Source organism: Falco peregrinus, chromosome 10 (assembly GCF_023634155.1).
Source record: "Falco peregrinus isolate bFalPer1 chromosome 10, bFalPer1.pri, whole genome shotgun sequence".
Classification (NCBI taxonomy): Eukaryota; Metazoa; Chordata; class Aves; order Falconiformes; family Falconidae; genus Falco; species Falco peregrinus.
In genome coordinates this window covers 23,604,161-23,628,895 of record NC_073730.1, presented here as the reverse complement: position 1 = coordinate 23,628,895, position 24,735 = coordinate 23,604,161, and the positions used below count along the sequence as shown (strand labels likewise).

Genomic DNA, 24,735 nt, shown 5'->3' with positions numbered 1-24,735 from the left:
CATTCCCCTCGGGGATGACTCACCGCAGGACCAGTCACGCCATCCCGGTGCTGCAATTGCCCCATCTGCAGATTAGGGAAACTGAGGCACAGGGAAGTGGGGTGACTCAAGAGCTGTTGCACAGGAGATGCTGCTCAGATGCCGAGGCTTGGGCGTTCCCCATCGATCCTCCGCAGCTAACTTAAGCAGAAATGAACATCGATGTAAATATTTACTGACAAGCAAGCCCAGCCTCACCCTCTCCTCTTAGAAGAAAGCTTTAAAGTAAACTCTCCTGGCTCTTTCATGTTTACATCTTGTTTATTTATTATACAGCAGATCACAATATTTCAACAGTTTGCATATAAAGAAAAGTAACATTTCAGGGTGCGAGAGACCTAACGTGCCCAAGCAGAGAAATGTTAATTAACAATATACACAGACGGGAACAGTGCACTTCCCAAAGCCGAGACTCATCTGTGTTCCCAGCTGGAAGAAAAAAAATATATTAAAAAAACCAGAAACATTATATATTACTGCTTTGTTTAATTTACAACTTGCTTTGCAGAAGCTGCACATAAAAAGACTCATTTTCTTTTGAGTTTTTTCCCCCCTCTACAAAAGTTTCAAGTATAGCAGAGACCTGGGCATTCATAGCTGGACTCAGTCCTTTACACACTAAATTTCAAAAAGCAGCATGGGAAAGGCAGCTGCAGCAGTACCTGGTGTCATCCTGAAGGGAAGAAGACAAATGAAAGCAGACAAGAGCCACTTTAGGCTCCTGAGCAGGAAACTGTGGGAATGGCCAGGATTGGACTGCCCAGTGGGGTCCCAAGCTGGAAACAGGAGCATCCCTGCTTCCTGTGCAAGGTGACACTGCACTGCCAACCCCCTGCCAACCTTTACAGCCACGAGCCACAGTCAGGTCCCACCCTTATCCCGTCCACTCTGGGCTATTGGGTCAGGAGGTTTGTTCTGATGGCCACAACCGAGAAGACTAGCAACCCACTTCCCAGAACTACAACCCGTGCACCCAGCGGGCATGGGTCTCTGGCCGAAACCTGGCCAGAGTCAGCCACCAGAGTCCCTGGAGCCAGGTGGGTGCCAGTATTTGAGGGGAAAAAATTAAGCTGATGCCAAATACAAGCCAGGGGCTCTGGGAACAGATCCTTGCCTGCACCAGCACCCCCCACTCACTGGGTACCTGGCTGGGGGGGGTGGTACCCTCCAGGCACAGGGAGCTGAGTGGTGATGCCTGGCAAGGGCTGGAGGCACTTCTTGCAGCTTTGCTCCCCATCTACACCCCAAAGCAGCCCTTCCCCACCACTCAGCTGGGCCCAGCTCTCACAGCAGGGGCAGGAGAAAAAAAACTAGTTATCAACTACAAGCGGAGAGGGCTGGGCGGCCGGGCTGCTCCCCAGTGCCGTTCCAGGCCCAACACTATTTACACCGTGAGCTGGCTCCGAGGACACCAAGCCCAGCCACAGCCCACCGCTCACATGTGCCGCTTCATGTGGAGGGCGAGGTGGTCAGAGCGGGAGAAAGCCCGCTCACAGAGGTGGCACTGGAAGGGCCGGTGCCCTGTGTGCTTGCGGTAGTGGCGGGTCAGCTCATCGGAGCGGGCAAATTTCCAGCCACAGCCTTCCCAGGTGCAGTGGTAGGGCTTCTCACCTGTGGAGGAGAGGGGGTGTCAGTGGGCTTGGAGGTCCCCATCCTCCCTATGCCTTTTGCCCCTGTGCTCCCCTGCCCAGCAGCCCCCTTTTTCAAGGGAGATCTCCAACCTCCCCACCCATCCTCAAGAGAAGGGAGTCCTGCTGGGTACTCACACTGCACACCTCTGCCTGCCCCACCTTTCCTTCATCCCCCATCTTCCTGCCCTTCCCCATATGCCCCGCATGGGGCCAGTCCTTTGGGCACCCCTGCCCCACTTCAAACAGTGGGTGCTCCCCTGGCTCGTCCCTGCTGTGGGGCTGCACCATGTGCTCTGCTCCAGCTCTGCCAAGGGGGTCTCACCATACACCCCGAGTCTGTCTCCCTGCTCTGCTCACCCCCACGTGGGGGGATTCTCCATGTGCCCCCAGGCCCTGCCTCTCCAGGCACCCCTGGGCCCTCAGATCAGCAAGTGGGGGTGTCACAGGAGTGGTCTCACTGTGTGCCTTGGTCCCCGTGTGCCCCTACCCAGCACAACCACGGGGTCTTTCAGAGATCTCCCAGGGGCATCCCCACTCGCACCCTGCCCCGCATGCAGGACCCCCCTTCGTGCAGCCCCGTGCCGGCTGCGGGGTCTCCCCGAGTGCCCCCACCCAGCCCCACCACGGGGACCCTCCGCGCGCCCCGGGACTGACCACGGCGGGTCTTCACCGTGCGCCCCCGGTGCCACCTCCCCCAACGGCCCTCCACAGCCCCGGGAACGGCGCCGGAGCGGGTCCTGGCTCTCGCCGTACACCCGGACCCCCCCACCTGGGACCCTTCGCGCGTTTCTCCCCCCCACGCGCGCGCGCCGCCCTCCCCCCAGGCGCCCTTACCCGTGTGGGTCCGCATGTGCGCCTTGAGGTGGGAGCTCTTGGTGTAGGTCTTGCCGCAGCCCGGGTATTCACAGTTGTGCGTGGCCGTCCGCTTGCGCGCCCACGAGCGGCGGCCGCGCTTGGGCTTGCAGTCCTCGGGGGGGGGCCCGGCCGGGAAGTACTCGAGCACCGGGGAGTTGGGCGGCGTGACCAGCAGCCCGGGCAGCCCCGCCGGGCCCGGGCCCGGCCCCTTCAGGGGCTCCCTGAAAACACTGAAGTGTCCATGAAACTGCGGCGGCGGCGGCTGGGGGGCGAAGTGGGGCGCGTAGCGGTGCGGGGCCACGGCGTAGTGGGGCGGCAGGTCGGCCAGGAGGTGGGGGTCGGCGCCGGGCAGCGGCTCCTCGGGGGGCCCCAGGCGGCCGTGGGCGAAGCCCGGGTAGGGCAGCGGCGGCCCCGGCACTGGCCCCCGGCCCGGGACCCGGCGCTACGCGCGGCTTGTGCTCGCCGCCGGCCGGCCCCAGGTACTCGGCGGCAGGCAGCCCCAGCATGCAGGCGCGCTCCTCCGGCTGCTCCTTCTTGATGCGGGGCCCGAAGGGCTGCGCAGGGTCCAGAGGCAGCGGGCGGGCCAGGGCCGGGTGCAGGGGCGGGTGGTGATGGGGGGGGTGTTGGGGGGGGCCGCCGGGCACCCGCAGCTCCGTGTACTCCCTCCGTTGCAGGTCGCAGTGGCCGGGCAGGTCCGGGGTGAGCAGCTCGGCCACGTAGCTGTGGCCCTGGCCCTCGGGGTAAGAAGCCGGGAACTTGCCCGATGTCGGGTAGGAGCCGTCGCTGTCGTAGGTGGTGCCGCAGCTCTCGGGGGTCTCGGGCAGGGGGTAGTTGGGGCCAGGCGGCCCCTGCCCGCCGCTGCTGGTGTGCGCCAGGATGAAGTCCAAGTCCACGAACTTGCCCAAGTCGTCGTCCTCCCGCTTGACGGCGGCGGCGCCGTCCTGCTGCAGCATCCTCTGCGGAGGAGAGGGGCGTCAGGACCGGCAGGGCCGACGGCGGCGCCCGCCACCCGGCCCCCACGGCCCGCACCTCCCGCCCGGGGCGGCAGCTCCCCCCAACCCGTCCGACGGGTCGGCACCGCTGCGGCTGCACCGCCGCCAGGGCGCCCTCCGACGGCGGGAGGGGGCTCACCCCCCCAGCCGGGCCGAGCCCCAGCCCGGGACGTTCTGCCCCGTATCCCCCCCACCCCGCCGCCCGATCCTTACGTGGAGCATGTCGGCGGGCCGCTCCTCCAGCGGCAGCAGGTTAGCAAAAGTAGAGATGGAAGGCAGGGTGCTCTCGTCCACGGCCGCCGCCATGGCGGGCCGGGGAACCGCGGCGGGCTGGGGGAGCACGGTGCGCGGAGCCCGGCACCGCTCCGCTCCCCGCGGCGGCGGCAGCGCTGCTCTGCGCCGCCCCGCGCCCCTAAGCTGTTAACAGCATGGCTGCGCCCCTATTGGCCCGACTAGCCTTGATATTCGCCGCCGCCGCGCTCTATTGGCTCCCGTGGGGTAGGCCACGCCCACTCTCGTGGCGCTGCCCGGGCGGGCTGGTGGCGGCTGCCCCTGCCCGACGCCGCGGCCCCGGCCCCTGCCCGCGCGGTGGGGTCCCCGCGGTGGCGGGGTCCGTCGCGAAGCCCGGGGTCCCTCCTGCCCGCGGAGCAGCGGTGCCCTGCTGGCTTGCCCCGCGCAGCGGGCGGGGAGGGGGGCTGGCGATCGCAGAGCTGGGGGTCCCCCCACACCGTGCCCCGAGTGGGCGGTGGGAATGTGCCGGCGGGGGGTGCGGTCGGCGAGCCGAGCCCGGCGGTCGCCGTCGGGGGCGACCAGCGCGTCAACGAGCAAAGGTGGTGTGGCTGAGCTTCATGCAACAGCGCCCGTGAGGCTGCGTCCTCGGTGCCGTCGGCGAGGCAATCAGTAGCCCAGAGCGTACCGGCTCCCATCTGGCCATGCACAGGGTGCATGTGTGAGCCGAGATAACCGTCTGGTATACCCTGCCGGGGGGCTGGCAGCCTGCCTGCAGCGCCTCATCTTGCCCCACAGCCCCTGCCAGACGTTTGCCTGGCGATCAGCGCCCTGGCTCAGCCTCCCACCGTCTGGCCGTGGGGGTACGGGCTGGCTGTCCGACCTTGTGCACCCCATGGAGCCCCTGGGATGGTGCCGTCAGCCCCAGGACTTCCCACGGCGGGGGCTGCAAGGGGATCAGGCTGTCCCACCTCACAGAAGACACTCAGGTGCCCCAGTCCACGCTGGCGAGCTGGGACATAGCATGGAGACCCAGGGTGCTGCGCAGACCTCCCCAGGGGCTCTCTACTGCCCTGTCCGGCTCACAGTGAGACCTTCTCTGTTTGGCCCCTGTCCAACCAGTACCAGGAATGGCCCTGCTACTCCTGCATTTGTCAAGAAGCAATGGCTCTTATCTCCTGGAGCCTGTCTCCCTGCTTTCTGGGGCTTTCCATGTGCAGATACCTTTCTAAGAACTGGGGCTGCTGCCTGCACTATTCAGAAGCGAAGAGTCAATTTGAAAAAAAACAAATATAAACACCAAAGGTGAGGTGCTCGCATACACACACACACGCCGCTTCTGGATCCAAAGCTACTCTACCAGTTGCTTTCATCACCACACTTTAATTATAAGGGTGGAGCATTGCAATAAATTATTTCGGTAATCCAGTGGAACAACAACGATTCAAATCTTCCCCCTTTTACCAAGAATCCCTGCCCTGGTTTCCAGAGCACATGCTGGGTTGCTGCCTGGGGCCCGCGTGCCCAGCTGCTGGCGAAGGAGTGGGTTTATTAATGCCACCCGGTGGCCCAAAACACAGAGGCTGCAAGTCTTTCCTTGAAAAAAGTCACCTCATTTGTAGCAAAAAAGCATGTGGCCATCACTCAAAATCCCTTTCAGCCTGGCCCCCAGAGTAGCTTATTTAAATCACTGGTTAATCCCATTATTTGTTTCTTGGCCAAATAATAATTAATAGCAAGGCAGTTCCTGCCCCAAACTCTTATAGATAAGTGAGAGCAGATGCCACAGGAGACAAACACTAATTCCACTTGGATTTCCCCTTTTCCAGGCAGTTTTGGCATCTGCACCCATGCGGCACTGGCTTCTTTTAAAAGAGGTGTCACCAGCAGATCGGGTTCATTTTTATAGCCAATATTTCTTGCAAATGTGGGATATTCCCCAGGAAACTCTTATTACTGATGCTATGGTGGGAGGGCCAGCGCAGAGGGGAGCGGCACCGCAACAGGCACCACACCAACACAAGCACTGCCAGTGCTGACTGCGCAGGGAGCTGGGGAGGGCGGCACTGGAGGGGTTTGCTTGCTGTGAGCGGCAGAGTGGACACGGGGGTTCCCCACCGCAGCCCTGCCAGCCCCTCTGCCCTGAGAGCCTCCTCCGAGCTAAGAGAGAGGCAAGCAGGAGCAGCCAGTGCGTGCACAGCCTGCTGTTGACAGAAGCCCGTTTAGGAAACACGGATTATCTCCTACGCCACTACAGCAGGCTGTAAAGTTGCTGGCATCCCAGGAGATCAAACGGCAACCCAGCAGGAGAGCAAACAGAGGGTGGGAAGGGCCGCCCGCTCAGGTGATGGCTAAAGAGGAAAGGGTTAATGGTTATCCCTGCTCTTGGCACATTTGGCAGCGGAGGAGCATGCCATGCCCAGCCTGGTGTGCTGGAGGTGGCCCCATCAAGCCGAGAGTATCGGCAGCTCTGCCAACCCTGCCTCAGCGCTGTGGCACCCTCTCCATGGCACGCAGCATGTGTGGGGTGAGCGGGGGTGGTGATGCCCCACATGGCATAAATGCACGGGCCACCTGGCAGGACCCCCAGGAGACTCAGAGGAGTCTACCCCACAAAACACCCGGGGACTGAAAAACACCTGCGCTGCGTCCCCTGCTGTGCTCCATCAGCTGAAGCTGGGAGCCTGGAATGAACCCAGGGGACTCCCCTTGAGAGCATCTCCAGTGCCCTCTCTCCAACGGGAACCACAGAGCCCTTCCAACACCAGTCACAGCGTCACAGCCCCGAGAGCTTCTGCTTTGGTGGGAGGCAAAACCCAAGCCCCAAAAGCTCCACGGGGGACCCCATGGGGAGGTGCCATGGGGACCCACACAGCAGGACGCCCCGGGCTGCTGTGACACTCGGATTGCATCCCTGACAACATAAAGTGGACTTGGCTGGGTTTTACTCTCTGTCCTCCCCTCTGCACAGGGCTGGCCTGTCTGGAGAAGGGTCCGGGAGCCCCTAGACCTGCCTGCACCCCCCCAAGCCCCCTTTCCCTTCTGAAAAGAAAAGAGGAACTGAAAATGAAATTAAAGCATAATTCAATCCGGAGCGGGTCCAGAGTAAAGTCATCTGCTCTTATCGTGTGCTGGCAGGCTCTTCCCGCTCTGCAACAAACACAATGTTATCAGGGCACAGAGGGCAGATTCGTTTGCACTGGCGGAGCGAGCTGCTGTGTCCACCCTGCCTGCCCCGGGCCTGGGGAGGACTGGGATGCTCAGCCGAGGACGTGGGCTACCAGGGGCTCGGGGAGGCAGGCAGTGCCCCAGCAGCACCAGCTGGCACCTCAGGCCTGGAATGGGGTGCTCTGGCAGGGGGGCCACATCCAGGCTCCCCACACAGCTCTCTGGCCAGGGGAGCCGGCTCAGGTCCCTCCCAATGAATGTCACAGTGGACTAAACGTCGCAGAGGGACAGGGCTGCAAAGGGACAAGGCTCAGGGGTGATGTCTTTGCCTATGGGAACACACATCGCCGCATCTCCCACAGGTGCTGCCCAGCTGCCAGCCCAGGGAGGCTGCCAAGCCGGCAGCACTGGGCACTCTGACCCCCCACGCACTGGCACCCCCAGACCCCGCACACGCTCTCGGCCCCACTGCACCGCCTGGACTGCATCCTGCTTTGATCTCTGCCTGCTGCCTGGCTGTGCCCGGGCGGCTGCAGGGCCAGCGCAGCCCTCTCCGTCCTTCTTTATATACCCCTGTTATTTTTAACTCTGCCTACGCAAATCCCGAATCCGGAATGAGCAGCGGCTGGGGGCCAAGGGGAAATGGACATGGTGCAAATTTCCTGCCCTTTTTACCTCTCTTCCTCTATAACATACAGCAACGTTTTTCCTCCACTGCTTAACTTTCACTGGTACAGGAAAGCTGAAAGCACCAGGCTCCGCACAGAGCCACAGGGTCCAGTACCACGATGGATGGGGTATCCCCCCGCTCGGAGGGGATATCGCACTCGGCGTGGTGCCAAGCGATGTCCCAACCCATAATGCACACCACAGCCTCCATCAGCAGCGCAATGCGCTCGAGGCGTCCAGCCAGCCCTCGCAGCAGCAGCCTCACGTGTGAACTCGTGCGCTCACGTGCCAGCCCAGGGCCGCATCCTGCTGCCTGGCCTGGTGAGCCTCCCCAGCCCTGGCCACAGCAGCCGGGTCTGGGCTGTGGCTGTGGGAGCTGTTCGCTTTGGTTGCCACCTACAACAGGGCTGGAGAAGACCTGTGCTGCCCCAGCAGCTCCAGGGGTAAAATGAGGAATTGCTGTTTTCTGGTTCCTTGTGAGCAACAGGGAAGGCCAGAAGGAACGCAGGATATTTTCCCCAAGTGGTTTAATCTTTAAAAAAAAAAGCCCCAACATGCAGTGCCAGCAAGTTGCACAAGGTGTTTCGCAGTGGACATTGTGGTACTGCTGCACAGTACAGGGGCTGTGCATGTTACAGCCCTTCTCTCCTGCATTGGGGTTTAATAGCTATACATCATGTACAAGCAAATCAACTACAGAAGTTTCAAATAATCCAGGTAAAAATCTCCGCCACTCTTTTCTGAGCAGCCTCCATCCCTCCTCCTCAGCAATACTGTATGGTATTCAGCCTCCGACAAACCCGGACTCTCAGCAGGTGGGAAAACCTCCCTTCCCCACGCACAGTGCAGGCATCGAGCCTAGCACCAGCCAGCCCTGCTCCACACAGGTCCATGCCATTTCCCAGCCCGGAGAAAGCCTGGCTGGCCCCAGAGGCTGGGCACTGGTGTGGCCGCAGTACAGGGGGCACTGCCAACCCAGTGTGGGAACAACTTTCTGATGGGAGCTGTGGCGTGGGGCTGAGTGAACAGGCTGCACCCCTGGGGATATAGCCCTGGTGTGAAGTAGTGTGGGACAGCCCAGGGGACAGCAGGACAAGCAGGGAGCTGGAGAGCCATCCTACTCTCTGTGGAAACTGTTTTCCAGGACATATGATTTTATTCCTCCCGTGCAGCTATCTGCCCACAACCACCTCACCAGTGTAAATCACACACCATAGAGCATTGCACAGAAAAGCCGCCCCACCACCATCCTGTGCCCCCAGGACACGCGCTGCACTGAGGCCACACGGCACGGGACGCTGGCCATGGCTCGCAGCCAGCCACACATGGATGCCACAGTGCAGTTGCATGCACGCAGCCTGCGAAAGTGCCAAAAGTGCATCCTCCCGCCTGTGACACGCGTGGCAGCAACCAGCAGGAGCAGCGGCAGCCTCATGTTGGGAACAAACCCCTTTGCACCGGCGTTACATAAAGCTGCTTCATTCTGCTCCAGGAAGTGGCATTTAATTACCCAGCCTCCCTGGTAGTAAATAGGTTTGCAACACATTACAAAAGGCTGAATTTCCCCCCCCCCCAGCTCTGCTCATGCGCTGCGCCGGTGAGCTCATCCCCTGGGAATACCGGCTCCAAAATAGATTCGCTCCCTTGTTGGAAATAATCAAATGGGAATACAAGCTGGCCGAGCCCAAGCCCAATTCCTCCCTTTGTTCTGGGGCTCTGGCAGCGAAGGGGTTCAGAACGGGGCAACAGGAACTCGCCTTCTCTTTAATTGACCTCCGATGATGAAACAATCAACCAAACGATTTAGAAATGTGCACCCAGTGAGATCATCGGGAAAACTTCTCCGGGAAGAAGCCTGGGGGAAGGAAGGTGGCGGTAATCCACCTGCTCCAGCTGCCTCGGCAGGCCTCGCTGTGTGGCACAGCATGGCACAGTATGGCCACCCAGTGCCCCTCAGGACACCACACCGGGGCTTCATGCCAGCAGCTGCCTTGCCAGGACCAAAATCAGGGAAGGGGGCAGCGGGCAGGGGGACCTGCCCCAGCAGAGTGAAATGAGCAGAGACAGGGGGTAAATGGCACAGCTTCCCATCCACCATGGTGCCAGTGGCTCGGCAGGGTCACAATGTCACCAAGCCTGTCCCAGATGCCCCCCAGTCCCAAAAACACAGAGGCATGACTGGAGCCACCTGCTCCTGTGGGACATTTGTCCTCCTCACTTCCAGCCCCAGCCCATCCTGGGCTGCTGAGTGCTCATTTATCCCGTGTTAGCACCAAGCAGCGGTGCTGCCCACCGCCGGTCCCAGCCATCCCAGTCCCACCATGAGAGTTGCCACATTGATGGGCATTTCTAGGACAGAACCTGCTATTCCAGGGCACTGAGGAGGGAAAACCCTCTCACCCCCATGAGGGCTGCCTCCCTGGGGATTTCCATCCCTGGCACCTTTTTCCCAGCTTTTCGCAGCCCAGCGGGAGGGCAGCACCGTGGGAAGGGCTGGCACGGCTCTCTGGCCCCAGCTACGCACCAGGGCTGCCCTGGCTTCCCCAGCCCGGGCCAGAGCAGGCTCTGGCTTGGCATGCGGTGGGGGCTAATTTTGGCCCAAAGGGTTTCCCTTCATCAGACTCTGCCGCCAGCGTGGTTTTGAAGACAATCTTAGCCGGAGTCTTCCTTCCTCGGCTGCCAATGACCCGGAGCCGGGCTGGTGTGTTTGTGTTGTGTGTGCATGTGTGTGTGTATCTCCAAACCGCAACAAATATTTCATATTCGTTTTCTTTCTTTCCCTTTTTTTTCCCCCCTCGGAGCCCTTGGCTGTGGTATTTAAATAGTAGGTGTGGTCCCGGCGCTGCGTGCCAAAACCAACACCAGCTCCGGAGCAGATAACCCTGCGAGAAAACGCAGCAGCAAAACCACGCCGAGCTGCCGGGAGAGCCGTGCTGGGATGGGCAGTGTTGCCGGCTATGGCCACGGCACAGCCCTGCAGGCAGGCGGCAAGCGGGCACAGCGGCCACGTGGCTCCCTGGCCACCTACACGAAGGCAGGCCGGTGCAGAGGGAGGAGGTGGCAGAGGCAGCATGTCTAGCTGCAGGGACACACACGAGCTGCTCACTGTGTGCAGCTAGGAATTGTTTGGGGTAGACCCACATGGTCTTCAGGTGTTGGGTTTTTTTTATAAATGAAGACAAAACACTCTGCTTAATTGTCTGTTTTCTATGTTATAAACAATCAAAAGGATTTTTTATTAAAAGTGCTACTTTTCTGCAAAAAAAAAGTAGAGCGTGAGCAAGTGGGAGAAGTCCCTCCAGTGTTTTAAGAGCAGCTCGCAAAGAAACTTTCTTACGCCCTGATGTTTTTCTCATCCAAGTTGAAAGCCCTGAAATATGGTGAACGTCATGTATTTCAGCATGAGTCACTCAGAGAAAACTGGCTGCTTCACCTACCCTGGCAGTGCCGGTATGCAGCGGGGACGGTGGGGACAGCAGGGATGGTGGGGACCTCTGGGTGCTCTTGGTCCAAAGATGGATAGAGACAAATCCAGGCAGGCAGGGGAGGGATGAAGAAAGATTGCTGCAGACCCAGAGCCCAAATCCTGCCCTCCCTTTCTGGGGCTGCAGCCATTTCTGGGGATGGAAAAGGGGTTGCCTCAGAACTCCATCAAGCTTTGAAGCTTTGTGGCATGAGCATAATCCCCAAGAAGCTTGCAAGCTCATCTGCAGGTGAATGTGCCCACATGTGTGCAGCACTGGTGGTGCCAAGCTGGTCAAGCAGGAGCCACAGCACCCAGCTCCAGCAGAGCCTGTGCTTGGCTGCCAGTGTTCCCCAGGGCAGCACCGGCATCTGAAAAGATGGAGGAAGATCCTTATCCCAGCCTTCGATCCTTGAGCTTTCTGCAGGGCTGGCAGGGTGGCAGGTTCCTCGAAGGGGAGGTTCTTGCAAGGTTTTGTTCCCAAGGGGACCCAGTTGCCATTTGCAAGGTGTGGGACGGTGGGACAGTGCCCTAGGGGAGGAGGAAGGCTGAATATTCCCAGCCGCAGCATGCACACACTGCTTTCCTCCTTGCTCCCTGGGTGGTCCCAGTGTGGCAACCCCAGTTTACTCCTGCCCTAAACTGGTGCCCTGCAGGAAGCAAGCAAAAGGGGTAATGCCACCCCATGAGCATGGTCCCAAAGCAGAGATCACCACCCCGGGGCGAAGGATCCGTGGTACCCCCAGCTGCTAGGGGCAATGCCAGGAGATGGCAATGCTCCTCTCCACCTGCTCCAGAGCACCATGCTGCTGGGGCTGGAGCCCAAGTGGCCTGCCCAGAGGATGCCTGAGAATAAGCGTCCCCTGCCTGGGGGCAGCTGCGGGATGCTTGTCCCTGAGCTGAGCTGGTGCACAGCCACGGCCGGGTGTGCGGCAGGAGCAGCCAGCACACCCCTCCCTGCCTCCCGGCCCCGCAGTGGCTGCGGCGCTGGAGCGGAGCCGGCCAGGCATGCAGCGCTTCGCCAGCAGCACAAGGTGCACAGCAGGGCCAGGATCCACCCAGCCCGTGGCAGAGTAGGAGGGTCCTTGGCAGACAAGGTGCTATTTTAAAATCCACAGCCGAGCCGGCTCCCTGCCCGACCTCGGCGCGTGTTCAGGCTACAGGCAAACAGCCCCAAGCCCAAACCCAACCTCTAGCGGCCTTCATTTTCCCCAGCTCCATCGTCCCGCTGTGCCTCAGTCCTGCTCCGCCGCTACCTCCCACGTGCACCGGTGAGGGGTTCAGTGCAGCCACAGCATCCCATGGCTCCCCAGGGACCACTTGGCCCCGCTGGCATGTGTCCCAGCGTGGAAAGGAAAATAAGGTTCGGATGTCACCTCCCCAGTCAGGAGAGGAAAAATCTTTCCAACAAAACACGCTTTTAATTCCTCACTGAGGTAGCCGGTGTTGGAGTCCCCAGCCCCCCAGATTCCCGGCCAGACAGGGAATTTTCCACCTACATCAAAGCAGAGGCATGCGGTTTTGCAGAGACACCATGCCCTGCGCACCTGCCTGCCTGTCTCCTTGTTTTGGAAAGTGATGGTGGCTCTAAAGCACCGTGCAGGACCCCGAGGTCCCCTGCATGGTATGGTGGGCATGCCAGTTCAGTCCCTCCTTTGTCCCCTGGCACACCACCCACTGTGGGATGCAGGGGGCCCAGGGGACCTTTCCCAGGGCCAATGGCCCTAAAGCCCTTTCCTCTCCCAGGGATGTGGAATGAATGAGGCCAGACTGAACTCATGGCACATGTGAGGGCGAGGAGGCTGCTGGAGGGGGTTTCCAGGGCATGGCTGAGCCCACACCATGGGGCAGGGAAAGTCAGGGGTGTTGGAGAGGGTATCTCTGGGGGGTTAGAGCTGTAAGACCACCCTGGCCCCACCGCTGTCCCCCATGCATGGCCCCACATCTGTCCTTCTGCCCTGGATCTGGGGCTGCTGGGGGGGCAGGGGAAGTTTCTGTGGGGCTGCAGTGAAGCTCTGTGGGCCTGTGGAGCTCTCCATGGAGCTGGGGAGCTCTGTGGGGCTGGGTTTTGGGCTACACTTGCAGCAGTGGGCAAGGGACCACACAGCATCCCAGTGGGACTGTGGCCCAGCCTCACCCTGAGTGCCTGGGTGGATTTAGGGAGCTGGGATGCTCCTAAAGTGACTCAAACACAGATTTGACCCAGTGAGTCTGCTCCAGTTTACCTGGTGCAAACAGGACCCCAGCAGGCACAATGGCTTGGGATCTGCCAGGGCTCAGGGGACACCAGGGCAGCTCCAGCCGTGCCTGGCCACCTTTCCAGGACCACCCCTGGCCCTGAGTGGGGGATGACCTCCTCCAGCCCCTCTGGGTGCAGGTTTGCTGGATTCACCTCCCCATTAGCCCAATCTGATGCACTTCAAAGCCAAGACCAGAGCTGAGCTCCAGGCCCTGGGGCAGGAGCCACCAGCCCTGGGGACTTGAGTGGCAGGCAAGGGGACATGCAGGCAGCCCGGGCCAACAGTGGGGATGGTGGGACATTCCTTCGGGAATCTGCACTTCCCGTAAAGGGGCTGTTCCTGGAAGGCATTGAGGCTGCGATGCCCGCACCTGAGGCATCAATGGGACAATTACAGGGTCACTCAAGCCACCTGGAACCTCTTTGTCTTCAGCCAGGTCTGTTTCCACCCGACGGTTGATTTTGGGATTCTTCTCCCTCCGAGTCCACAATTGCAGGGGTGATTTGCATCTAAAATGGGAGCTGGGCCTATAGCAGCTTGTCTGCTCCTGATAGTGGGGGCCGGGTGCCTGCTCGGGCACTAAACCCGCTAATGCAATCATCGGCCGGGAGGCTGCTGCATATCAAAGGTCCCGGGCTCCCTTATTAGCAGCCTCCCGGCCCCCAAACCGTCCCTCCACCACCTTTCATCACTGCCAGGGCGCTTGTCACGTCTCTCCTGGGAGCCCCTGGCGGCGGGGAAGCCCCAGGAGCAGGGATGGAAAAGGGCCGCCAGCCCTGCCCCGGTGCTGGGTTGGGGACACCGCCTGCACCCCCCTGCAGCACCCCGCTGCTGAGGTTTCCTTCCTCGCAGGGCTGCATGGAGGAGCTCTAGTCCCACGCAGGGCGTGGGGGGAACGTGGCTGTGGGGAGCCTGGGGAGGGGGCTGCAGCCCCGGCCGCCCGCCCGAGGGGAGCGTGGGGGCCAGCGCAGGCAGGAGCACCCACAAACAGTGACTCACGTGCAGGGTTACTAACAGCATCCGAAAGGAAACTGGCTGGGGCAGCCCTGGCCCACATTCCCTGCACCAGGGAGTGGCAGCATCCTCATTTCGCGGTGAGGTCCTTGAGGTGTCCCTAGGGAAAGGGCCGGCAGCCCCAGTGCCGCTACCGGCTGGGCGAGGGCTGCTGGGCATCTGCCTAATGGGGTGCGAGGTGCTGGAGGCTGGGTAGGATGGCCAGCACCCCGCGGCAGCATGGCTGCGGCTGCCGCATCCCCTGAGGGCATGCTTGTAGATCAACCCGTGACCAGCATTTCCTCCTCTTGGGAAAGTGCTTGCCTCCTTGATCATCCTCTCTGCCCCGCACAGAGCACCTTCCTGGGTGTGGAAAGGACACTGCCCCACGGCCCAAGGTGGCATCATGCTGCACCTGCAGGCAGGACAGACCTGAGCCATTTCCGAATCCAGAGGGATGCGCTGGGTGCTCCCACGCCACAGGCTGGTGACGCTATGCCTCCTGCTCAGGAAGACCCCCGACCCCCCTTAAGTTACTGCATAATCCTTGCTGTAGGTAGGTGCTGGAGACTAAGCCCTGCCTGGATGAGCTCCTGGCTACAGCTCTCCTAGCATCCATCTACAGCAGTGTCCCAGGTCTGCTGAAGGGGTGTAAGGACACCTACACAGTGGCACAGGGATGCTGGCTGCACTGGCTCCACACCGTCTGGGGCGCTGGCCGGCAGCTCCCAGACAGCAGTTGCCTCTCACAGCAAACACAGCTGCTTCCCCATCCTTCTCCAGAATCCACTGGTGGCACCAGCGCCAGTGCCAGTCACTCTTGCCATATGGTGCTGATGTGTACACAGTGCCTGGGTATGCGCAGTGTGGCAGAAGTGCATGCACCAGGGGTCTGACCAGCCTTGGGGGGACCCAGCACCCCACCACCGTCTGCACCCTTTTGCAAGGAGCAGGGTGGGGTACATCAGGTTCCTGCACAAAGGAGGGCGTCCCACTGCTGCCTGCCCCATGCCTGATCTGGCCTGCTGGAGATGAGGATTCCCTGCAAGCTGGGGAAGGAGCCCTTGGGGCAGGGGAGCTGGTTTTGGTATGCCTGCTGGCTGCTTGGTGCTGCCCTGTGCAACTGGTGAGTGTGGCGGGACGCTCAGCTTAGTGGCTGTGGCAGTCCCACCCCAGCTGGGAAAGGTGGTGGTGACTCACACTCACCACTCTTGCTGGCCCTGCCAGCTAGGTGACGACTCCTGCAGCCCTGCAGGTCCCCCTGGCCCCTGCACCCTCCATAGGGCAGCGGCTATGGGCCCAGAACCTGTGAGGCACTGGGAGGATGCTGGCAGCAAAGGCTGTGACCCATAAGGGACATTCCCTGGGCCTGGGGGTGGAGGGACCCTGCACCCTGTGGTAAATGCTGCACCATTGCCACCCTGCTCCTGTGCCCTGGCTTGGTGGTACCAGACCCAGGACAGAATGAGGAGACAGTCATCCTCCACTCCTTTTTCCCCTCTTGTCCCCACCTCTGGGGTCAATATGCACCCAACCCCTCCTGCAGTGTCCCTCCATCCTCCTGCTCCCAGCCAGTGCACGGGGCAGGGGGTGAGGGAGTCTTTTGGGACTGTCCCTGTCCTGAGAGCAGCACCTGAGGCTGAGCAGAGCCCTGTGCAACCAACACCTTGCCTGGCCACCCCGGGGCTCGCAGGGGTGTGAGGGGTGTGCGCATCCCGGGGGAAGGATGCAGACAGCATGTGCACACATCCAGGGGGGGATGCAAAGTCACATCGGGGTGCATACAGGTGGTCAGCTCCCATTTTGGGAAGGGGGCTCTGGATCGAGGATGGGAAGGTAGGGGTGGGGCAGCAGACAGGAGATGGGGAGGAGACTGGCTTTGGAAACCTCCCCAGAAGGTTTTGCAGGGGTTAGCTCCCGTACACAGCTGCTGCTGCAGCAGGCGGGTGCCTGTCTCAGTGCAACAGTCTCTTGCAGCCTGCAATGTGCTTTGGTCTTGCCACGTCCAGAGTGACAGCAAGCCAAGAGCAGCCCCTGAGCCTGCATGTGGCCCAGATCCCCACACTGATTGCAGCAGGGAGGACATGGGATGGAGAGATTTGTGCCCAGGGTCTGGCAGCATGCAGGCTTGGGGCTGGCAGAGCGGGGGCCAAGCCCTCCCTGTCTCAGCCATCCTGCACAAGTTCTGCAGGTGCCCGAGTTCCTGGGAGTGCAGGAGTGCAGCCACGAATGCACTGATACCTTTGCTTTATCCCTGTGCATCCATGGTTAAAGATGGGTCATGTGAACCAGCACATGGAGCCAAGGACCCCAAAACCAGCTCTCTGGAAGGGTGCTGGTGACAGGATGGGTGGTGGTACAGAGCTGCAGGAGAAGTTGGCGTTAGTGCGGGCTGGTTTCTGCAGGCTGAGCAGCTGGACCCCAGCTCTGCTGGGTGGTGGTGCTGGGGGTGTTACCTCGTGGTTTGCATTTCTCAGGGGCTCCCTGTAGCCCTGCTCCATCCTGGGGGCTGGATACAGTGAGGGGCAGAGCAGAGGGATCAAAGGGGTAGGGGAGAGGAGCAGCTCCTAAGTTGTGGGTCATTATCTATTATTAACATCTGTAATCTCCCGGAGAGCAAACTGAGATTTACAGCCTGTTATTAGGTTGTTACTCAATGTGTTGTGCAACGGCTCAATTTAAAAAAACTGAATGTGATTAATAGCCTGCTAATAAGGGGGAAATCTCTCCTATTTAATTCAAACAGCCTCTGCCTGAGCACTCCAGGAAGGTATCGGCTCTCAGCCCAGGTTCCCATGCTGGCTGCTAGCCTCCTGCAGGGATACCCCAGGACCCTCTATGCCACAGGACACTGGTGCTGGGTGGGGGTCCTGGGCAGCAGTGGGTGCTGCTCTCTCCACTCCATGTCTGGGCTCCAGGGTCCCAAAGGCATCAAGGTGCAATTACCACTTCCTTTCCAGCACTGATTCTACAGGAAGGGGGTCCTGGCTGGTCCCTTGCTGTCCCCTGTTACTGCCCTCGGGAAGAGGTGGAAACTCTGAGTCAGCTGCAATTCTTATCCATCCAAGCATCTCACCTTTTGTTTGGCCGTGACTCGCACCTGACTCACTTTGACCCCACAGCTTCCTGCCCTCCCACCTTTCACTGTCCATGGTCTGAGGGTGTCCTCTGCCCCCACATGTCCCTACCCCAGCTACAGCTTCATGTCTTGGTTCTCACTCCGTTTTCCAGGCATCCGAACCAGTCCTGCCCGTAAACACCTCCCTGGCCTGAGACCACCACACTAGGAATGCTTTCTGGTTCCTGAACCCCTCTGCCCCTGGGTCTTTGCCTCTCCAAGTTGTCCCTTGGTAGGATGGGGACAAGTAGGCAAGTGTCACATGGCTCTTCTCCCTGCAAATCAAACCTCTGGGCACTATTTTCATTCCACCTGGACCCCAAGGACCTGTCCCTGGTCCACAAAGGGGTTATCAGCACAGTCTTGGGCAGAAGAGATGCCAACAACCCCTTTGCACTTTGCAGCCTGGATTTGGCCTCACTCAGCTGTCTTTTGACCGGGTTACTGAGCACTGTGGTTAATTGGATTGCAGCCGGCCCCGTTCCTACTACCCCTGCTGCCAGACCGAGTCCTGCCTACACTCCCAGGATGTTCCAGGAAAGCTGCTGGCTGGGACCCACCTCTCTGTAGCCTTTCCCTCTCCCTGTGGCATTAAATCCCTTAGCTGCTTCCCTTTGGACACATGCTGGCCCTGCCCAGAGGGACTTGCATGCTCTGCCCTGGGTGGAGAGTGCTGTTAATCAGGGAGCTGCTGCCATCTGCTCTTGTGGGGTCCTCTCCATCCCCAGTTGAAGGCAACATCACCTGCAAATGCCGTTGCTCCAGGTCTTGCCAGCAACAGCTGGTCTCCAGGGCCATCCTCTGCCTGTCCTGGGCTGTTGGAGGCACCTGGGAGCAAAGCAGCAGCTTGTGCCACCTTCAAATGACACCCTGGGAGGACTGAGGTGTCCCTGGGCAGCTTCTTCCAGCAGCATGAGGTCTTTTGGGGAGAAACACACCTGGGGAGGGCTGGGGCTGGGCTGGAGAGCCTACGGGGTGGTGGGGGCATGGAGAGCATCCATGGGCACCAGGGCAGTGGCACATCATGGTGGGGGACACAAGCCTAGACCTGGGGCCCCCACTTTCCATGCCCAGCCACTCTGCAAGCCCAGGTGGTTTTGATTAACCCTGCCCAGCCACTGGCAATCACCACTGGAGCTGCCACCCACCACTGTCACCCAGTGCAGGGCTGCAACAGGCAGGGGCTGGGCTCCCATGGCTCCTGGGCTCCCAAAAGCATCCCGGACGGCTGCCACTGCCAGCCAGGCAGCTGCGCCATGCCAGCCTAACGCACAGTTGCTCAATGCCGCGGAGGAGGGCGAGCTGAACCCGTCCCAGCAACCCACGCACCTAATTAGAGCCTCAGTGGTGCCTCGTCAGCAGGGCACCCTCGCTGCCCTGGCTGAGCGTCGCTGAGCACGGCATGGTGCACGCGGCGCTGGAGCCTGGCCGGGCTGGCAGGCCTAGCCCTGCCTGCATCTCACGTGGCATGGCGGCCGGGCTGCATTTTCCACATTCCTCCCAGCTCTGAGTCACCAGCACCTCTGCTGCCAAAACCTTTACCAGCGCCCAGCCGCGCTGGCAGCCTGCGCTGGCTCCAGCGGCCGCCCACGGCTCCATGCAAGGCGATGGGCACCTGTTCCTGTGCGGGTGCTCCAGGGTGCCCTCCCCTGCCCCCGGCTGGGTTTCCCACCCTGGGCCCCAGCAGCGTGGGGCAAATGCTCCTGCCCTGCCCGGGGGAAGCTTCGGTGCTGGAAGTCCTGCACCCTGCAGGGTGCTGGGGATCACCCACCCTTGCACCCTTTGCCCCAAGCAGCCCAGGGAAGGGGTTTGCATCCTCCGCCACCGCTCTCCAGCTCCCCAGCTCCGGGCACTGCAGGTGGCCTTCGCTAACCTCCTGCTGCCTCCTGCCCCAGCTCACCATGGTGCTTGACTCTTTCGAAGACTGTAGTGGTGCTGCCAGCAACCTCACCCTGCCAGCAGCCAGCCTGCCCCAGCCCGAGCCCCTGCTTGGGGCCACCTATGCTAGCCCAGGTCCCCAGCTAGGCAAGCCAGGAGTGCCACCCCCCAGCACTGGGGCTGGCCTGGCATTTACAAAAGCAGCCATGGCCGAGGCCTCAGGCACACGAGAAGCACTTGGCTAGCGGCACTGGGTGCTGGGGAGTCTGTGGGGATGGCATGCAGAGAGAGGGGTGCACGGAGTTTCCCCCAGCACCCCTTCAGGCTGTCCCTTGGGATGGCTTGCTGTGGGCAAGGAGCACATGAGCCTCTCCCAACACCTGCCCATCCATCCCGGCACAGTGCTCCTCAAATCCACTGTGGAGCTTGGCAAAGCTGTCCCAGCAATGGCCGAGACCTGGCCCAGCACCAGGGCAAGGCGTGAGCCCTCCAGCACAGCAGCGACAACCACCATGGTGCCCTCCCGCAGGGCTGTGGGCTCACGCTGGTGCCAGCATGTGCAGTGGCTTTGCTGAGCCATGGCCAAGCCCAGGGCAGTATGGCCATGTGGGTGGAGGCCACGTGGGTGGAAGACGAGTCCAGGGGACCAGCATGCCCCAGCACCTTGCCAGCCTTGCACTGGGATGACCCCAGGAGGAGCAGCTGGGGGGGGCATCAGTATGCATGTGGAATCATGTGTGTGGGGTCATGTGGTGGTATGTGGGGGTGTGGTCTGTGGGGGTCTGTGGGGGTGTGACATGTGTCTGTGTCCCCACGTGGCACGCAGGCACACATGAGACCGAACTGAGCCATGAGGCAGGAGGAGGAGTGAGGAGCAGGGAGCTGGGTGAATGGGCACATGGTGGGTTTGCATGTGTGAGGGGTGTGGGAGTGGGGGATACATGGTGTGGGGTCTGGGTGAGGTATGTATGTGGTGGCTGTGCATGGTGTGTATGTGACATATGTATGTGTGTAATGTATGTATGGACGTGTGCAGGGTGTGCATGCATGTGAAGGGTGCACAGTGCACATGCATTCAGATGGGGGCATTTGCAGGGTGCGTGTGTGTATGGGGGATGCTGATGTATGCACAGCGTGTTAGGAGGGTGCAAGTGTGGGGAGGCTTGTGCCTGAGAGACACGTGCAGGCCATGTGCACAGCACCTTGGGGGGACATGTAGAAGGGTGTGCAGGGGTTGTGCACACAGGGGGAGTGTGTGTGTATGCAGGAGTGTGCACTGCAAGGTGCATGCAATGTCAAGGCATGTGTCTGTCCACCTGTGCCACATGCATACACATGCAAGCGTCCCCAGTAGGAGCTCCCGGTGCACAGTGGTGTGCCGGTGAGCACTGCTGGCTCACTCGGCAGTGGGCTGGTGAGCTCTCGTGCGAGCAGGTGGCTGGGGAGCAGCCCTGAGCTCTTCCTGGTGCCTCTCCCCAGAGCAGTGTCTCCAAGCCGTGACACAGGGGCCAGGCTGTCTCTTTCCGGCTGTTTCCCAGCCTGTCAGGCCAGTCATGTCGGGTCTTGCCACGATTTCCCGGATGGCTGCTTGGCACCTGCCTCTTCCCCATCCGGATGGACAAGTTCCTGGAGCACCAAGCTGGGGCAACGCATCGCCCTGGCCACTGCCCTGCCTCCCCAGCTCCATGCCCTGGCTCTGGCATCCCACCCCAGTGCTGGCCAGCTCCCCGCGGTCCTGCGGCCACCCTGCCTGGGTGATGCTGGGTGGACAGTAAGGGAGCAGGGCTGCAAGCGCTGGCTGCAGGCGGGCACTGAGTCATACTGGGGCTGGGAGGTGTGGGGACAGACCTGCTGCCTCTCTGCCGGGCGGTTGGGGTGGCTGGACTGGCTGGGTGAGTCAGGCCCAGGCGGGCAGTGCCAGCACCATTCTTTTGCCGCTGTGGCTGGAGGACATGCTGCGAGGATCGGTGCTGGTGGGGCAGGCATCTCCTGGTGCCAGAGCCTGGGGAGAGGTGTCTACCAGCACCGGGCAGAAGGGAAGGGGCTGTCGTGGGCTAGGAGCTGGGCAGGCAGAGCCAGGCTGGGATGGCTCTGGTGAGCCATGCTCTCCCTCCCACTGCACAGGATGGTACTAACCACATGGGGATGCTCAGCCTTGGGGAGAAGCCAGACCTTTGGCCAAACTCACCTTGCCTATGGAAAACCCCTTCCCTGCCTAGTGCCACCCACAGCTCCGTGTCAGGGGTGAGGACGCGGTTTTGAGCAGAGGGTGTAGCCATGGCTGCAGGCAGGAGCGTGAGAGTCACTTGCCGTGCTGAGCCCTGCCATGCCTCACTGTCCCCACAGCCTGCCTGGGGCAACTCAAGCTGTGCCACTGCCTCTACCCCAGCAGCGGGACAGCTCATGTGCCTGCTGTCCCACATCTCCTGCGCATGGGAAAGAAAGAGGCAGAGAGTGTGGTGGAAGAGACATGCTGGGTTAAGCCCCACAGAAGCCGTGGGCACCGAGCCAGCAGCCCTGCCCAGCCTCACACACTCCCAGAGCATCCTTTGTGGAGAGCTGGAGCATGGGGCTCTGGTACTGTGGCAACACCAGACCTATTTCAGTGTTCCCAACAGCCAGAGGACTGTCCTGAGGACATCCCCCTCCAGGCCATGCTAGGCTGTGCCTCCGTGCCCATGGACACAGGCTTTTGGCTGGGGCAGGGGAGGTGCAGGCCCCTGGGCACCACAACCTGCTTCATTTATTCCCACAACCAGTGATTAGCATTGCTGCTGGGGTCTTTAATTACCCACATCTCTCCCTGCCCGGAGCAGGGGCTGCCTGGGGAGTGCAGGGGCAGCAGTGTCCTGGAGGGGCAATCCGCTGGCAGGGAGCCAGAGGGAACCCAGGGCTAGAAGACCCCCTGGAACCCTTGCCAGACCGAGGGACTGCATCCCCACCAGAGAGATGGAAGGGCTCCCTTCATCCTAATCCTTTCCAGGAGCCCCTCATGTGTGGTGCCCCAGCAGCTGCTGCACAGGGTGCTGCGCACCAGGGCAGGAGGTAAGTGAAGAGGGAACTGCTGGGGCAGCCCAGGAGTTTGAGGAGGGGGGCTGGACAACCCTACTGCTGGGTCAGGGTCTTCTCCCTGAGCAAGCGAGGCCAGATCCTGCTGCAGAGGAGGGATAGAGCTCCGAGGTGCCTGAAAGCTGGGTCTATGAGCTCGGCTCTCCATCCCTAATAATGTCCCTCCCAACACTGCCATTGACATCTGGTTAATGACCCCAGTAGCTCCTGCTGGAAAGGTGCTGGCAACCTTGTTCTGCTGCAGCCATAACCCTTCCCTGCCCAGGCTCCTGCAGCTTGTCCTGCACCCTCTCACTGCCAGTACCCAGAGGGTGGGGATGCACCAGCCATAGGGACCCAGACTTCGGGGCCACTGATGAGTCTGGATACCCTGGCAGAGCTTGTGTAGTCCCATCCAGCCCCACATGTGTCCCAGGGAGTGAGTTAGGGGACAGCCATGCTGGGGAGAAGTAAAGGTCCCTGTGGTCCCTGCAGAACAGCATGGTGAGGGTGCAAGGATGGAGCTGTGCAAGGGCCAGGCTGCACCCTGAGTGGGTATTTGGGGGGCAGCTCTTCCCCCCCCCCACAGTGGCAATTGCAAGGCAGGTCTAGGACCTAATGTGGTGTAAGGCAGCAAGCACATTGCCCCAGATGGGACAGCAGCAATTTACACCACTGTATGAACTTAATCCTGGGCGTAAGAGGGTGGCAGAGCCTGGCACACATGCACACACATGTGCACGGGGCTGTACATGCCTGGCACACATACACACACATATGCACAGCATGGGCTGATCCCCTGCAGCAGCATGTGGGCAGCATCTGCCACCCCTGCCCTGGCTCCAGTGCCAGTGGATCACAGCAGTATCTAGAGTAAGGGTGCTGGACACAAGGGCCCCAACAAGCCCACCATGCCTCTGTTGTTTCCCACATTGTCCTGCCAGAGCCCTTGCCCCATGAGCCCTTGCCCCATGAGTGATGCTCGCCTGGGGCCAGGACAGGTAGAGCAGGATCCCTGCCCCAGCCTGTTATTTGGGCTCTAATTGGATCCCCTGCTGTTCCCCTTCATCAGGGCTGAATGAGGGGCTGACTAATGAGGGGATTGGGATTAGCGGGGCAGGGGGCTGGCTCTGGGCACAGGGAGGCTTCCCTGGACCAGGTAATGACAGACTTTTGTCCCCTCGGCTCCTGCCCCCGACAGAGGCAGGTGAATGAAGATGCCCCAGGCAAAGCTTGGGTACCAAAGGGCTGAACTCAGCAAGTCCCAGCCTTTCCCACCCCCCCGCAGGCAGTGTCATGGTAAGAGATGCCTACCTGAGCCTGGCCAGGGACCCAGGAGTCCCAGCTCCAGCCTGGCTGCCCAGCCCCAGCATGTTGGCTGGGGGCTGTATTCCACCACTGTCACCCCCAGGCCTGGGGATCCTGATCCTGGCAGGGAAATCCATCCAGCCATCAGGTCCTGTCTTGGGACACCACATTTCTGGTGGCCAGGGTGTACCCAGGGTGGGATGGATGCCTGGACACCAGCCTCCAGCCTGCATCAGTCCTGGGCCAGAGCAGCACAGAGTGCAGAGACACATGGGGCCGATTGCCCCCCATGCTGCTCACCCATGCAGGGGCCAGCATGCGGGCACACATCAGCCAGCAGTGTTGGAGACACGTATTTAAGCCCATGGCTGCTGGGACACAGGGCCAGGGTCTGGCTCTGCATGGGCTAAGCTGGATGCTGTACCTGGGAGCAGCCAGGGCAGCGCAGGGAGAGGAGTGGGACAGGCTCCCACACTGCTGCAGGTGCTGTGAATGCTCCCAGGCCTTTGGGGGTGGAGGTGTGGGTCCCCACTTCAGCCAGGCTCACACAGCCAGCATCAGACAAGCTTCATCCCTGCTGGGGTCCTGCATCTTGTAAGGGGAGCCCAGAATGGACATGGTGTATGTGGACAGGACCCTGCAGTGGGAGCCTGGCGTACCCAGCACACCGGGCATGCGCTGTGCCTGCAGCCTGGCAAGCAGGCGGGTGGAGAAGCAGACAGATCGCGTGTGACGGGCTGGGGATAATTCACTGCTCCCAAGGAGAGAAATCCTCCGCCTGGAAAGGAATCTGCCCCCCTCCGCCCTCAGCCCAGGAGACTGCAGGGCCTGGAGGAGCAGGGAGTGGTGTGCAGGTGGGCTGCTGCGCCATGAGCCTGCGCAGGCAGGGCAGGCAGCACTCCTCACCAGGACAGGGCACCTGCGGTGCTGCCGTACCTGCCCAGCACCCCTCTGCCCCCCAGACACATCGGTGGGATGCGGGGAAGGAAGTCAGGGTCGATGCTGCTTACCCACCCTGCAGATGCAGATCCACACCCGCCACCTCCCTGTGAGCTGTTCTTCCTGATCCCAACGGCTACCAGCCACCAACAGCCCAGCAGCTCCC

The 24,735-nt window shown here is 61.0% G+C and overlaps 1 protein-coding gene across 1 annotated transcript; it reads right to left on the bottom strand.

Annotated features, from left to right (window-relative positions):
* Positions 1 to 281: 281 nt before the first annotated feature.
* LOC106112566 (Krueppel-like factor 2) lies at positions 282 to 4,768 on the bottom strand. The gene is given in 4 exon segments (XM_055815876.1): positions 282 to 1,650; positions 2,505 to 2,961; positions 2,963 to 3,481; positions 3,731 to 4,768. Coding segments are annotated over 4 exon segments (1,245 nt in total). The 5' UTR covers positions 3,824 to 4,768; the 3' UTR covers positions 282 to 1,474.
* Positions 4,769 to 24,735: the final 19,967 nt, after the last annotated feature.